General features: G+C 52.0%; 1 protein-coding gene across 1 annotated transcript in view; it reads right to left on the reverse strand.

Moving 5' to 3' along the window:
- Positions 1-2,339: 2,339 nt before the first annotated feature.
- LOC144717557 (alpha-2C adrenergic receptor-like) overlaps positions 2,340-17,052 on the reverse strand; it is a 61,160-nt gene continuing 46,447 nt past the window's right edge. Inside the window, exon 2 of the mRNA XM_078592965.1 lies at positions 2,340-6,782. Within this exon, the coding sequence (XP_078449091.1) occupies positions 4,254-6,266 (2,013 nt within the window). The 5' untranslated portion in view covers positions 6,267-6,782 and the 3' untranslated portion in view covers positions 2,340-4,253. The remainder of the gene's footprint in view (positions 6,783-17,052) is intronic.

Below are 17,052 nucleotides of genomic sequence, written 5' to 3' on the forward strand. Positions count from 1 at the left end.
GACGGCTCAGTCACGCGAGAGATTGTTTTACACAATAGAAATCGTTGTTACAATCAAATAATTGAATTTATGTACCCAGGAGAGTATCACTTAAGCATTAAGGGTCTCTTGCAGGAGGCTCCTGCCTTGAAATATTTATTTTTCATTTCGGAGGAAGTCAGAGTTCCCGGAGGAAAACACATGGGTGTGTATGTTGTATGTTTGTTGAACTTATTTCGCACCCTACGTAGTCAACCGTGGTCATCAGAGGTGCGGGGGAAGGACAGGCAAACAGTGTCAGGTCTGCATAAATGGGTTGAGGAACCCACTTTCTGTACTGCAATATCCTGGCCAACCTCACAGCCCCCCGGGTTTGGGAGTTCACTCCATCTCTACGTGATCCACCAATCCTTGCCTTCGCAGCACAAGGGGGTGGTTGGGGGCAAGGAGGCAATTACATAAATATGTGGCATCATCCTTGCTCGACTTCAACCCAATTGTAAGGTCGCCACAATATTCATGGACAGTTTCCACCCACTACATTGGTCTGTCATCTGGCATTGGCGTGATAGACCCCGCCCTGCTGATGAGCCCCGGTAACGTCGAGACCTGTTCGTGGTTGGCTTGTGCAGCAGCAACAACAACAACAACAAAACACCATTGACCTATATATGTCAGCAAGTCTAATTGCTCGCCTGATTAATTAACGCGTGATTTCTTCGTTCAGATTCAAAGCACAATTTCTTGGCCCATTATTTTTGTTCGCCTACGAAATGAAGTACGTGGGCGCATCTTGGAATCGATATTTGTCGGTGGGGGGTGGGGGGGCAGTTTGACGCAGATGCCGACAGCCGGCACGCGCAGGTACACAATGATGACATTTAGGCAAAAACAATTATTCTCGCTCGGCCACAAAAAAAACCCCAGAACACAGCCAGCACGGGCACAGGGAAGTGACATCGAAATCGAACGGCGGTGGAGGAGAGGAGCGGGAGGAGGTGTGGAGAGAGCCCTTTGAGGCGGCCGCAAAGTCCCGCTGGTTTCCGCAAAACCCCTTAGTCCGTCACCGCGGTGGCCACGCAAAGCGTGCAGCGCGTTTGATGACTCGAGTCAGAGCCGCCCCGGTGCAAGCCCCACAGGGCAATAAAACAACAACAATAACAACAAAACAGACGAGGGTCTGTTTTGTCACATGACAATAAAATGAAATGACATTTCGTTCCGTCGGCCTGTGGGCCTTCTGGACCAGTGGTCTGTGGGTGGTTTTTTTCTTTTCCAGCAGCATTTGTTCAAGCGGGCAAACTCTAGACCGGCTTTTTTTGGTCATCAGCAGAGTGTAGCCTGTTCATCAAATGTCTGCTTGCGTTGTAGTTCACGAAAGACACCGTGAGGTTGCAGGGCGTTTGGAACACAATTCCAGTCAGGACGGTATTTAATGATATTGATTGTGTGCTATGAGCATGTCACTGTCATGAGATAAAGAGACGTTTCTATTCGGGGCTCTATTCAGCGAGCAGTGCACATCCTTGTGCCACGAGAACGGCCCTGGAAGATGGCATCACAGAACCACTTCTGACGTCACATCAATTTGCATTGTCACGGACACGTGCGCTATATGCCGTGCAAACAGTGTTCGTCGCCTGTCAATCAAATCTTGAATGATCCATATTAAGTGGGTGATGGTAATTTTTTTTGGGCATCAATTGGTGACTGAGCTGAGACCATGAATGCATACATTACACTATATTATGCCCATAGTATATATAAATGTATTTAAACCAGGGCGGCTCAAACCAAGGGTCACAGTAATGTCAAACTCATTGCTCTCACACGGCTGTTAAGCCCCCCTGGCCACCTAAGCTTAAATCCACACTTTGCTTTGCAAATCACACAATGTATGAAATACGAAGATTACACACAGTGTATTGGGAATGCTGTAGAATGACAAAGTATCTCCGTGAATAGAAATTGGCCAAACATCATAAAAAATCAACACTCTCCGAAAATAAGAGAGACCTTAGACTCTGACACTGCTGGATAAATTACACTACACTGAAATAAGGAGGTACCTTTAAAAGTATAATAAATTTGATTTAAAAACACACATATAATTTGATTGCAGATTGAACTCAGTGGTTGAATATTGGGGAAATGTGAACGATAAAAGTCCATGCAAATAAAACTATCAACTTGGAGTGGCACCCTCATATATTATCTCATACAAATATTGACCGCAACCAGGCAGGCCTATACGCATGTGCAGCCTTTGTAATTCAAACACAGCTTTGCCTGAAGGCAGGTTTGGCTGCTGAAAGTGGTGAAGCCGCACACGTGACGCAACATTCGGAACGTAAACACACTTCAAGCTGTGTGTGTGGTTTTTATTGTGCACTTATGAACCAATAGACCATGCGGTGATTACGCGAGCGATGCGATAATATACAGAGGGCGTCTATGCCCACAGTGCTTTGAACCACATTGCAAGGAGGGAGGAGCACGCGGCAGGGAGGAGGCCCACAGTCACGATAACAATGCTGCCCCTATAACCACAGGGGACGTGCGGTGTTTGGAGAAAATAAATCCGTTAACACCAGAAGAACAGGAGCAACAACCCCCCAAACAGCTCTCGGTGGCTTCTGGCTATGTGAGGGTCAAGAAAGCAAAAGCAGAATTATCAAAGAGCCCACGACATTGTTGGCAAAGAGGAGGCCACTGCGTGACGTTGTGAAATCTGCCCCCTACATTTTCAACTTGCCTCAAATGTGAACGAAAAACTCTCCGCATGGGTGGATGCGGCCTACTGCATCTCTCTTAAATACGAGAGGGTGGAGAGTGGCCGGGTGGCTCAGGGTGGCGGGGGTTCATAATAGCTGGACAACGACGTGGTGGTGGAGGAGCTGTAGCTGAGGGGACAGGACAATGAGGTGGTTTGGCTTGAACCAAGCACGCATGAGATGCGACTTTGAATGTCTCACTCACACTTGGGTTTTTTTTCAGTACCACCTTGGCTAAATGCACGTGCTATTGTGCTGTAGATGTACGTTTTAACATAATACCTCTGCGTTAATATCAATACATACTTTCACAGTTAAATCAAATGGCTTGTTAATACCCTTCTGTCTCGAGGTGTTGAAATAGCTCCACCCTTGGCTCTGCTTGACCCCGAGTCAGATTTAGTTCTCTTGAGGCTGACTCGCCCGTCCATACTGGACATCTGTGGAAAAGAGCTTCATAGCTCATCGGATTCCTCCAGTCTCAATTATGATTCTGAGGTTTGCGAATCTGGGATAGAGAGGGAGGGGGTGATAAACCCCTTACACCCACGAACCAATGATCTTCTCTCCTCTCGCTTAGGGCAGCGATGTGTTCGGGAGGTAAATATCAACGTGGAGGTCTGCTAGCCATGACGAGAGGGCTTCAGCCGAGAGTTCGTGTGGTGTCGCCGTTCCTCCTCCCCGTCGAAGGAGCACAAACAACAACTCCACGGTCCACAGTTTGGGTTGCAAGGTCACAGTCGCACCGCTAGTTGTGGCTTGTCAGTGAACAGGGCAAACACAATTGCCTTCTCACACGAAGACTCGGATGCCACTAGCACCGAGAGCACGATACCACCGCACATAACCACTGTCAGCTGACAATCGTACCAACAAAAATATATACTGGAGGGGCATTCCTTTTTTTTCTCCCCGTCATAGATGTTGTTGTTGGGTCAATTTTCTTTTTGTTGTTGTTGTAAAAACTGCCCAACAATGGCATCGTCCGTGTGAGAGTAACCTCGGCTTGATCATCTCCCACTCCCCTCCTTCCGTGAGGTGCAGAATTGTCGCGTGAAAATCACAAAGACCTCCGTACCTCGCTGTGTTTATGGAGTTTCGCATTTTTTCGTTCGCGTTCATGGTGTTGTTGTTTCGTTACAGTAACATTACCAACGCGGTCTATCAAAACGGGGAGCGGTTGCGCAGCGGTTTGTGCCACTGCGCCATGAGCCCCGGCGTCCTGAAGTGCGGTCGAATTCCCTGGCCACGGGATAACATCAGTGGCGAGTGAGACATCTTTGAAAAGCTGTCTTGAGCACAACTCGGCTCGCACTCGCAACCTTTCACTGACCAGCTTGGTGAAGTATGGTCAAGGACCCCCCCCCCCCCATCACCAACTCCACCCACCCCATGAACAGCATGACGTGGTGGGACTTTCATCGAGCAATGCATCAACAAGGGCGATGCAAATCATCATCATCATCATCACAATCGTGGCCATTGTCATTGTTAGACGGATCAGCGCATCCGTGGGCGCCTTCGACAGAGGATGTTCTTAAAGGCTCGTCGAAAGTCCTGGTTGAAGACCGTGTATATGAGCGGGTTCAACGAGCTGTTGCAGTAGCCGCACCAGAAGAAGAACTTGAAGAGGTACTCGGGAGGTTTGCACGACGCCTCGCAGATCTTGGTGAGGCTGTAGGAGAAGAAGAACGGGAACCAGCAGGCCACGAACACTCCCATCACCACGGCCAGCACGAACGTGAAGCGCTTCTCGCGAGCCGCCGTGAGCTTGCGTCTGGCCATCTTGGTGCTGCAGAGGCCCAGCTTGCTGGAGCCTCCTCCTCCTCGTCGTCCTTCCTCGTCACACCTGAGCGAGAGGCTTCCCCGCGGCCTGGGATCATCGTCGTCGTAGTCATCTCCCGCCTCCGTCTCGGCGTCTCTCTCCTCATCCTCCACCTCCACCGCCGCCGCCGCCACCACGGTTCGGGAAGACCACGGCCGGGAGGGGCCGCTGCGCTCCCCTCGCTCCGTCATCTCCCTCTTCTCATCCCTCTTCTCTTCCCTCTTCTCCTCCATCATCACCACCGCTGCCGCCTGCTCCTCCTGCATCATGACCACCTCTCCGCCGCCACCACCACCACCCTCGACGAGGTGCTTGCCGTTTGACATGGTCGTCTCGTGGCCAGTAAACCCTCCTTGCCTCGCGGCGGCGAAAATGTGCGACTGCCTGCCATTGCTACTGACGACGTCCATCACGGAGGCGCGCGTTGCGCGAAGGGTTCCAGTCTCATCCTCCTCCTCCTGCTGCTGCTGCTGCTCCTGCAGGTCATGCGTCGTTTTCTCCGCGGTTTCCACCAACACGTCCTCATCCAGAGCCGAGCTGCCATCTCCTCCAGCAGCGTCGCGCACACACTGCCCGTTCTGCCGTGGTGCGCACGGGGCGAGGGTCGTCGAGAGTGAAGGAGGTGGAGGGGCTTGAGGAGGTGGAGGAGGAGAGTGTTGAGGAGGAGGAGGAAAAAGAGGGCGCAATTCATCCGCTTGCGATTCGAACGCACTCGGATTTTGTTGCAGCTGCTGTTGCTGTGGTTGCAACTGCTGTGTCTGCTGCTGCTGCAGCTGCTGCGTCTGCTGCAGCTGCTGCTGCTGCAGCTGCTGCTGCTGCAGCTGCTGTTCTTGCTGCTGCTGCAGCTCGGCCAAGGGCGCTTCCCTCTCGCTGCCCCCGCGACTCCTGCGTCTCGCGCGCCCCTTGGCCACCTGGTAGATGCGCGCGTACACGAGCAGCATGATGAGGCACGGGGCGAAGAAGGAGGCGGTGCAGGAGGACAGCACGTACCAGGTCTCCTCGTTCAGCTTGCACATGGGCAGCACGGAGGAGGAGGAGGGCGAGCCGCTCGTGTTGCGGCCGGCACCCTGGTGGCGGTGGACATCCGCCGGGGGACGGCCCGTGCCCACGAGAGGAGGGAACGAGATGAAGGCGGCGATGACCCAGACGATGACGATGGCGCGCTTGACGCGACGCGGCGTGCGCTTCATGTTGTAGCGCACCGCCTGCGTCACGCTCCAGTAGCGGTCCAGACTGATGGCGCACAGATGCACGATGGACGAGGTGCAAAAGAGCACGTCGAGGGCCAGGTACATCTCGCACCAGAAGCTGCCGAACACCCAGTAGCCCATGAGCTCGTTGGCGAGCGAGAAGGGCATCACCAGCGTGGCGACCAGGATGTCGGCGGCCGCCAGCGACACCAGGAAGAGATTCTGGGCGGCTTTGAGGGACTTGCTGGTGAACACGGCGATGGCGACCAGGCTGTTGCCGAAGATGGTGACCAGGATGATGAAGCTCACGACCAGGGTGAGGGTCACCATGGTGGTGGTGGAGTGTGGCAGCTGCCAGTCGTTAGTGGCGGTGTCATTGCTGCTGCTGTTGCTGCTGTTGATGATGATGCCGCTGCTGCCGATCTCACCACGAGCCTCCAACCCCGGCCACGAGGAGTCTGACCCATTGATCTCGTGTCCATGCAGCTCGGACATCATTGGTGGCCTTCAACGCTCCTCCTCTTCCTCCTCCTCCTCTTTGCCCGCGTCGTCGTCGTCAACGTCGTCTCGGTTTTGGTGAACGAGAGGAGGAGGCGAAGGCGAATGTGAAATTAAGAAGATCCAGTCACGGATCATCGCGTTAGACCTTTGGGAGACTCCGGCGGTGAGTTTGAGCCCTCAGCCGCTCCACTCGGCCGTTCGTATGGACCAGAGGTCATCGTTGAGAGAGGAGGATGAGGAGGAGAAGGAGGCATCCGTGGCTCAGTGTGATTGCTTCTGCTGCTGCTGCTGCACTCTCGTCATCTTCTCTATCCTATGGTGCCCAGGCTCATCATGCTCCCGACAACGTGGGGGTAAAGAGTTGAAGCAGGGCAAGTTATTTATCTCGCCTTGAGCATTGGAAACACGCTTCGCATGTAGCACTGCCGCCTTCTGACTGAAGCCACTCCTCCTCCTCCTCCGTCTCTCTCGCTGTCTCGTCCTCTGCACGCCTCTCCGAGTGAGGAGCTCCGTCTACAGCGAGGCACAGCAGCAACAACAACAGTCTCAGCAAAAGCACGCGACTCTGCGTTGGCAGGTGGTTTGTACTGCTAAGTGCATTTCATAACGAACGGGGGCGGGGTTGGGTGAGATCGCGTCAATTTGAATGCCGTTAACCCACCACCAGGGCCAACCGGTAAACAACACATGTCAATGAGTTACTACTTCAGCTAAGAGAGTAGAACCCACAACATTTGCAATTTCACTACGACTAAGTACAATTATAAACGCGCAGCTCATGCAACCTGGGTCAGCGGTTCCCAAGCATGTCGAGTGTGCTGACCACGTTTCAGCCTCCAGATATCTTGCGGATCACTCACACACGCTGCAACGAACGGTTGTTTGAGATTGTACATTTCCTTGGCGAGGACGTTGTTTATTTTCGTTTTCCGTGGACTCCCAACCGGAGAAGTCTCTACTGGACTCATCTGATAAAGAGCTTCATTGCTCATCGGATTCTTCCAGTCTAAAGAAGGATTCTGAGTCTCGCGGCCCACCAGAGATCCGCGGATCAGAACATTGGGAAGCGCTGAGCCGGGTTATCAATCCGTCAATAACAATTGCCCTAAGAGGAAACGTTGATTCAAGGCGACGTTTCGGCTAATTGCCCTTATTCATCTCTCTGCTTACAAAGAAAGGGGTCATTGCTCGAAACGTCGCCACGTAGACGTTTTCTCTCGGGCAGTGTTGTTAGCAAGTCTATTGTTGGGGTTATACGTGAGGATGTGTGTGTGTGTGTGCATTAGCCATTGGATGGAGTGTAACAATTTAAGGGCCTCCATTCTATTTACACAGCACAAAAAAGACATCGATGATAATTTAGTTTGCATGGACGGGGGGGAGGGGGTACTGTTGTATCTCCGTCTCGTTCGTGTTGTCTCCGTTAAGTTCAAATAGTAGAATATAATACAGTTTATTTTTCGATTTAAAGCTTTCGTGACTGCAGGGATTCATCTTCTTGGTTCTTTCGGTAAAGTCACGTAGAATGGAAATAATAAAATAACAAAAATTTCTATTATGTTTTATTTTTATTACTTTTTTATTTCCATTCTACGTGACTTTACCGAAAGAACCAAGAAGATGAATACAGTTTATTTTTGGTGTTAGTATGTAATTATCGGCGAAACGTCGTACTCGGATTGTAAATGTTGTACATTTACTCTCCAACACACTGGCGTGCTGTACTCGTGACGAATGGGCACGTCCTGTTCACGTGACAACCCTTACTGATTGGCTGCGTCGGGTGGTGGCGGGTTCAACGACACATTTATATATTTACGCGATCTAAAACAAAAACCTGTATTTTGGATGATATTGGTCGCGAAAGCTTACGTGCTAAATACGGTACCCTATCAGAATATGATGTTGCTAACAACCACTTTCATGAATCAAGAACGGTGTGAGCAGCAGAGGGCAGAGCAGCATCATCCATTGTGACGCTGCACGTCTATCCACCCCCCACTCCTTCACCAAACCGCAGTGACCAGCGCGGTGAAGTATGGTCAAACAACGTCCACCGCGACCCGCACGGCGTGGGGAAGGTCTCCATCATCCAGCATTGGATAGCCAAGGAGGCAGTTGTGCATGCCATATGCAAATCTCAATAAACCGCAGGTGAGACTCTCTCTCTCTCGACGTGCCTATAGACTCGTGAGCCGAAAAAAAGTCACCGATGATAATCGATTAATCTTTTCCAAACCCGAGTGTTCATCCTAGAGACGAGGCAGTCCATGCAACGGCAACAATAGCCGCAGGCAGATGAAGTACGGTTAAACAACCCGAATGAGCGGCATGGCATCATGAGAGAAGGCCCTTCATCTAGCAGTGGAGAGACGAGGAGAGTCATTGTTCCTGTGATGTGCAATGACCGTGCAGTCGCGACAGAAAGTAGAAATCGCCTCTGCCACCCACCTGCTGGACATCGCCTCTGTCACTCGCCAGGACGTTCGACCTTCGTCAACTCATTCATCCCCACACTCCCTCCGCATCAGCCGCGCCTGGCTCGTTCATTCATTCATTCGTTCGTTCACGAGAATGCCGTCCGCTTTGCTTAGCACACGAAGCTCGTTTCATTCGGCCATTCGAGTATCCCCTTGACTCACTCGTTCGTCGACTCGTGCACTCGCTCTGTCCAACACTCCGCCAGCTGACTCACTCGATCATCCACCGCTCGCTACCTCATTCACTCACTCTCATTCGTTCGCTCGCCCGCGTCGTCTCTACAGCTTGTCACTCGCTCACCCGCTCCATCCACAGATCGCTCGGTGAGTCGCTCACCCGTCATATCACTCGATCGCCTGCTCACTCACTCACTCTCACTGGCTCGTTCACTCGGGCACGTTCTCGTAATCTCGCTCACCCTCTCACTTACTCAACCACTCACTCACCCACTCACTCACTTGACAACCAACTCACTCGTCCTCTCACTTGCTCAACCACTCACTCACTCACCCACTCACTCACTTGACAACCCACTCACTCGTCCTCTCACTTACTCAACCACTCACTCACTCACCTTACTCACTCACTTGACAACCAACTCACTCGTCCTCTCACTTACTCAACCACCCACTCACTCCCACTGGCTCGTTCACTCGGGCAGCTTTTCGTAATCTCGCTCACCCTCTCACTTACTCAACCACTCACTCACCCACTCACTCACTCGACAACCCACTCACTCGTCCTCTCACTTACTCAACCACCCACTCACTCCCACTGGCTCGTTCACTCGGGCAGCTTCTCGTAATATCGCTCACCCTCTCACTTACTCAACCACTCACTCACTCATCCACTCACTCACTCATCCACCCACTCACTCACTTGACAAACCACTCACTCACCCACTCACGCGCGCGCGTCCCTCCACTCGATCACGCTCGCTCGCTGCGCAAGACCAAGTCACGCCGAATGCGCTCCGATCTCGTCTGCTTATGGAAGCCCACGCACGCTCTGAGCCCGCTTGGGCTACTAGGCGGTTGGGTAGCCGGAAAGAACAGCAATGGATCATTGCATCTATCTGTGTGGAGTGTTACCCCTTGAATGCGGTTTTTTTTTTTTCCGGTTGGGCCGGTTTCATCTCACGTGAAGCCAATTTGTCACGGATGTACCGCGTGCCCAAACAAGACAGATGTAACCCTCGTGAAAACGTTAATTGAGACTCGGAAAACGCCGTTCTCGATTAAGGTCATTGTTTTCATGACACTATTACGAGAGGTAGGCTCGTATTACGGACAGGGCGACTCTTCATCGTCGGCCCCTTATTCACCACATTATTCAAAAACACGGTCAACAACGAACTCATTCATCCACTCACCCATCCAACCACTCGCTCCTCATTCACCTCAACAACCACTCGTAATATCCACCCCACTCACTCCCCCGCTCGCTCCCCCGCTCACTCGCCCACTAACTTGCCCACTCACTGACTTGACAAACCGCTCATAAATCCACTAGCTTCACTCACCCACTCACTAACTCAACCACCCACTCACTCACTCGCCCACTCAATCACATGACCAACCACTCACTCATCCTCTCACTTACTCAACCACCCACTCACTCACCCACTCGCCCACTCAATCACACGACCAACCACTCATCAACACACTCACTCACCCAATTGCCGGAGTGACGTGCTCTCCACTCACCCCTCTTCTTTGCACCCGTTTCCAAACCTCGCTCAGCCCCGCAATAAAGACACCTCCTCCTGCTCCTCCTCGTCCGCCTCCAACTCGTTCACGACGTGACCCCCACACTCAGATCAACCCTCGACCGCCGAATCATCGTCCTTAAGCCCCGGTGTAGGACTCAGAGAGCAGGCGGGTGATGGTGATGGACGGGGGGGGGGGGGTAACGTATGGCTGGAGATTGGCGTTCGTGGTTGGACCGGCTCGGAGAGTGGCGAGTGGAGGCGACAGGAGCGCGTAGCCGGCTGTACGTCCGCGAGCGAGATGCGTGCGGTGGGGAATGGCAGAGAAGAGAAATTACAAAATATTGACGGGCAGGCGCGCGAAACGCCCGCCCCCACCTCGACTCGCGTTACCAACCTTGCTGCTGATGCTGATGCTGCTGCTGCTGATGCTGCTGCACCCCCAATTCATATCCCACCACCCCTCTCTCCCCCCCTCGTCCTCCTCCCCCCTTCCCCCTCCCTCCCCTGCGTCTCCCCCACAACCGGTACCCTACCCGCTCCCAAATAAACGTTGTCAGAAATTAGAAGGTGGGGGGGGGGGGTGAATCACACGTCGTTTCCTTGAAAATGTTCAATTGTATATCAATTGACAGTCACTCTCTCGTTATGTCCGTGTGTACCTGTGTCGTCTATCCTTTGAAGGTATTGATTTGCGTTTGTCGCCGCTGGCTCCATGCGAAATAAACAAACGCGCGTTACGTTTCCACACACCGCCCCCCCCTCCTACCGCCACGTGAAACGGCGTGGCCGGTGGAGCTGCTCTCTCATCGGACGGTGCCGTCGGATGAGAGAGGAGCCATCGCAGATTGCGGACGATTGATGGCTCGCGTCTCGTCAGGGTAGAGAGGCCCCCGTGGGCTCGCGCGAGGGCATTCGTGGCTGGCAGACAAACAACGCTCATTATTTGCGCTCGTCTCACAGCGGCGAGTGGGGGGGGCGGGGATGGGGGGAGGGCTTCGTTAATTTATCTGCTGGAAATCTAACACCGCCACGATGTGATGGTGATGCTGCTGATGATTATATCAACAATTGTACTTCTTTATTAGCCCTGCAGCGCGACTTTGACTTTCAAGTGGTGGCTGGGATACAACGACTCAGTAGGAGGGTGGGGGGGGTCGACGCAGCCAATGTTGAAGAAACTTCAAACGAATGCTAAACGCCAAACTGAATGAGTAACGATGCGATCTGCCCCCGGTCTGTGTGGTGCATGCTACCCCCCCCCCCCCCCCCAGTCTATACGGCTGTTAGGCTCGTCACTAAATTGTACAATTACGACGACTGATTTTTTTGACGCTTGACGATAGGAATTTATAAAAGCGGGGGGGAGGGGGGGGGGTGGGATTTAGCAGCAGGTGAGGGGGGGGACCCAGGTCCCTCCAGCCCTCTAAGCGCCACGGGGTTTCCCTTTCCTCGCCCAGCAAATGGCTCAGAGAGGCTCTCGACTCTTCACCGGGAGGGTGATGTGACAGTGGGGTAATTGGCCGAATTCATTAACGACGAGTGGCTCCTCTTTTCTTTAATTTCGCACGCGAAGGAAAGCGGAGCAACACCCGGAGAATCCTCAGCAAGCCGATAACACGATAACGCTCATAGCCCAGAGCGAGGTGTGAGTGTGTGCTTCACCCATCTGTAAGTGAGCCACCAACCCTTGCCTCCTAAAGGAGGCGTGCGCCACCACAGCTCCACACTGGGTCGTGGGACTTTTTACACGAGGGTTGTTGTGTGGATATATGCTGAACTTCTTTCGCACCGTACGTAGCCAACCGTGTTAATCGGAGGTTTCCTCCAACTTGTGTAGCGGTTAGCGCTACGCTGCGCCATGGACCAGGCGTGCCGAGTTCGATTCCCGCTCACGGCCAACACCGGTGACGATCATCTGAACCGGTCCTGGGCCTCTCCTAGGTCGACTGAGCCTCAAATGAGTACCTGGTGCGATGTGTAAAATCATCGCCACTGGGGAAATAAAGGCGGCCGAGCGTGATGCTGGCAACCCATCCCCTCGTGTGCCGTGCCGGCCTTCGTAGGTGCTCGCTAACAGCACTTGCCCCATCAGTCTATTAAGGCTATACGGGGGATCTTTGTTTGTGTGCGTGTGAGCGTTGGCGCAGTGGTTAGCGCGCCGCGTTTCAGACCCAGAGACCGTGAGTTTGTTTCTCGGCCACGACTAAGATCAAGTGGAGGAATATCTGAATTCAGTTGTTTTTTGGGTAACCTCCCCATCGGTCGACTTCGCCTTGAACGAGTACAGGACGTGGGTGTGTAAACATCAACACCGGGGGGGGGGGGGGGGACAAACGCTGCTGGGTGTCGTGGTGCTGCAGGCCACCACGACACCCTCATGGCCTCTCACGAACAGCAGCCACCCCAAACATGCCGTGTGTGTCATGAGCACACACGGAGAGGGGTCGTGAGATGAGTGAGTGACTGGTGAAGATTGTAGCGATAATGTAGAAGGGCTATAAAGATGAAAAATAGTAGATTTGAGTCTAGCGTTTATCATATTATCATTAATTTGAGAGGCAGGGGAGGGGGTGAGCTTGAGGGGGGTTTGTATCTGAAGGATTTGAGAAGGTACCGACAAATCCAAATCTGACATCAGGTTTTTTATTTATTTTATTTGATCAGAAAAAATATATTGATGTTTTGGCATCCCAAATTTAAAGTTTAAAATGTTTAAATTCCAAGGATTCCGAATCTGAATGTGAAAATATTTAGTTTTACCATACTTAAACACGTAGTAGGCTTTAACAACCAATATTATCCATAATACAGGTTTTTTTTGGTTAGATCGCGTAAATATATAAATATGTCGTTAAACCGGCCACTACCAAATCTGGCTGTCGTCTGATGAAGCTAGTTGTAATTACTGGCGAAACGTCGTACACAGATTGTAAATGTTGCGGCTTGGCTCTCCAACACACCGGTGGGCTGTACTAGGGACGAATTGGCCACGTTCTGTTTACGTGACAAACCTTACTAGTTGGCTGTGTCGGGTGGTGGCGGGTTTAACGACACATTTATATATTTACGCGATCTAACCGAAGAAAACCTGTATTATGTATTTACCATAAAGTCAGTGGAAGCCAGTTACGACGACTGCATGCAAACATAAAGATAAAAATCCCCCGTATAGCCTTAACAGACTGTTGGGGAAAGGGCTGTTAGCGATCACCTATGACGGCTGGAACGGCACACGAGGTGGTGGGGTGTGCCAGCACCATGCCCGGCCGCCTTTGTCTCCCTAGCGGCTATGTATACACACCGCCCCAGGTACTCATTTGAGGCTGAGTCGACCCAGGAGAGGCCCAGGAACGGTTCAAATAATTGTCACTGATTTTGGCCGTGAGCTGCAATCGAACTCGGGTCGCAGAGTTCGTAGCGCAGCGCGCTAACCGCTACACTACCGCTCCCCGACTGCATTCAAGTACACACCCGTTGTGTTGTAGGTACACGTGGAGACTCAGAGATATTACAGCACCGCATGTCACGCTAACAGCCCGCTGTGGGCAATCTCCCCACGTGTGCGCTTTGCGTGCAGTGCGAAATAAACGTGTGTAGTGCAGGCTCGTCAGCCGGTAGAGAATAATGAAAACATAAAATGTATATGCAGGGATGAGTCATCGCCACTATCTATTGTTAGCCCTCATTATTGCCATCGTCATCAATTATGTTCAATCGTCATTAACACGGATTATTGTAATCACCCATCAGCAGGATTGTCATTATTTTGTTTTAATAATAATCATCACCGTGTATGATATTGCCCTATAATCATCATCAAGAGTGAATATCGTTGTCTTCCTACTGAACCTACCATGGGAGAGGCACTTATCGTCATCGGTTGCCTCGTGCGAGCAGTGGAAATTCCACATTCCCATGGCTTGGGCCAGTATACAGCTCATGTTGACTTTTCCACAAAGTGATACTTATTGTATGGACAGAATTATGAGACGAGTCAATCCAAAACCTACATCTCTAAAAATAAAAAAACACCACAATTGTCAATAACACCGCAGGCTCAAACTAGAAAAATAGGTGACTTGTCGGGCGATAGTCCTTCTTCACAGCACACAAATACCAGAGAGACTGACGCACCTAGAGTTGAAGACTGCACTTCACAACATGGGTCCTGATTAATTTTACATTTAAAAAACTAAATTCTGAAGATCAGTTTAAAAATGTAAACATGAACAGTTAACTAACAATGGATATTGAGTAACAGACAAACCCCTGCAAAAAAAAAACATCAAAAATTACTACAGTGAGATAAACTAATTTATTTTCAAAGTCAATTTATGAAATGTTTCTGGCACATTGCATCATCAAAATTGAGTGTCACAGTCTGCACACTTGCACAGAGCGGCACAGCCTCTGAAGCAAATGCTGTTAGCGAGCACCTATTGAGGCTTGTACGTTGTGATGTGGCGAACCCCGTGTCCTTGTCACCTCCATCTCCGCAGTGCCGATGCGTGCACACCGCACCAGACACTCAGTTTGGAGGCTGGACGGCTGGTCCAGAAAGTCATCATCGATGGTGGACAACTCATTACCCCTGTGCAGTGTCAACGACTCAATACACGCCTCTGTAGTGCCGCAGACTCAGTAACCGGTACGTGACAGCACCTGTGAGCACGTGACAGGGACAACAATGCACCTGTGAGCACGTGACAGGGACAACAATGCACCTGTGAGCACGTGACAGGGACAACAATGCACCTGTGAGCACGTGACAGGGACAACAATGCACCTGTGAGCACGTGACAGAGACAACAACGCACCTATGAGCACGTGACAGGGACAACAATGCACCTGTGAGCACGTGACAGGGACAACAATGCACCTGTGAGCACGTGACAGGGACAACAATGCATCTGTGAGCACGTGACAGGGACAACAATGCACCTGTGAGCACGTGACAGGGACAACAATGCACCTGTGAGCACGTGACAGGGACAACAATGCACTTGTGAGCACGTGACAGGGACAACAATGCACCTGTGAGCACGTGACAGGGACAACAATGCACCTGTGAGCACGTGACAGGGACAACAATGCACCTGGGTGCACGTGACAGAGACAACAACGCACCTGTGAGCACGTAACAGGGACAACAATGCACCTGTGAGCACGTAACAGGGACAACAATGCACCTGTGAGCACGTGACAGAGACAACAATGCACCTGTGTGCACGTGACAGAGACAACAACGCACCTGTGAGCGCGTAACAGGGACAACAATGCACCTGTGAGCACGTGACAGGGACAACAATGCACCTGTGAGCACGTGACAGGGACAACAATGCACCTGTGTGCACGTGACAGAGACAACAATGCACCTGTGTGCACGTGACAGGGACAACAATGCACCTGTGAGCACGTGACAGGGACAACAATGCACCTGTGTGCACGTGACAGAGACAACGACGCACCTGTGAGCACGTGACAGGGACAACAATGCACCTGTGTGCACGTGACAGAGACAACAATGCACCTGTGAGCACGTGACAGGGACAACAATGCACCTGTGTGCACGTGACAGAGACAACAATGCACCTGTGAGCACGTGACAGGGACAACAATGCACCTGTGAGCACGTGACAGAGACAACAACGCACCTGTGAGCGCAGAGCTTCGGGGTCTCCGCACACACCGCTGCGAGTTGGTAGCGGCCCCCTCGACCTCGCGGGGAGGGGGCGCGGGATAAATCCCCCCCCCCCGCTTGATGTGATTAGGCAGCAATTCCGCTACGATGCTCGCTAACAACATCAGGCAGAGCTGTAACCGGATTACGGAGCGGCCTGTTTCGCGTTATGCATGTGCATAGGATGGACGGTGGGGGGGGGGATCAGGGGAAATGCGGTTTGCGGTAACGCAATAGTGCACGCCGGGGAGAAGGAACTCGCGTTGGTGGGCAAACGCCGCTGTGGTTGTTGTTGTTGGTGGTGGTGGTGATGGTGCGAGGCTGGGCTCGACGTGCAGGAGAGAAGGTGGTGAGGGAGCTTGCAGGTGCTGGGGTGGGTGGGTGGTGAAGCGTGAAGGAGCGAGGTCGCGTGCGCGCGGCGAAGGTGACGTCTCGGGCGAGGTGTGTGCATCACACGGGATTCTCAGAATCATTAGCTACTTAGGCGAGTGTGACATGTTGCTGCGTAAATGGTGTGGGTTTTTTTTTCTTTACGTAGGCTTTGTGCAAAGAGAAACCCCCCCCCCGTGTTGTGACTTCATCGTTTCGAACAAAGTTGATGTCTGTGATCAACTCACCCAGAAAAATGTGCCCGGTCTCCTCAGAGCTCAGCAGACTTGAACCTGGACACCGCGAATCATCTATTCTTCTCTCGTATGGATCAATAACAGCAAATTAAAGATGCGCAATTTTAGATTTCTTCTCCACGAAATTGTCTCTTCTCAAGCAAAGTGTCGATCTCGTCCACTGCTCCGTCAAAGGAGCGGAGACAGCGAAGGGCGTTTAGGAGCAAGCGCGTGTCACCGCTGCGTGTCACCGCTGCGTGTCACCGCTGCGTGTCACCGCTGCGTGTCACCGCTGCGTGTCACCGC

This window comes from Lampetra planeri, chromosome 4 (assembly GCF_965212315.1).
Source record: "Lampetra planeri chromosome 4, kcLamPlan1.2.h2, whole genome shotgun sequence".
NCBI classification, from domain to species: Eukaryota; Metazoa; Chordata; class Hyperoartia; order Petromyzontiformes; family Petromyzontidae; genus Lampetra; species Lampetra planeri.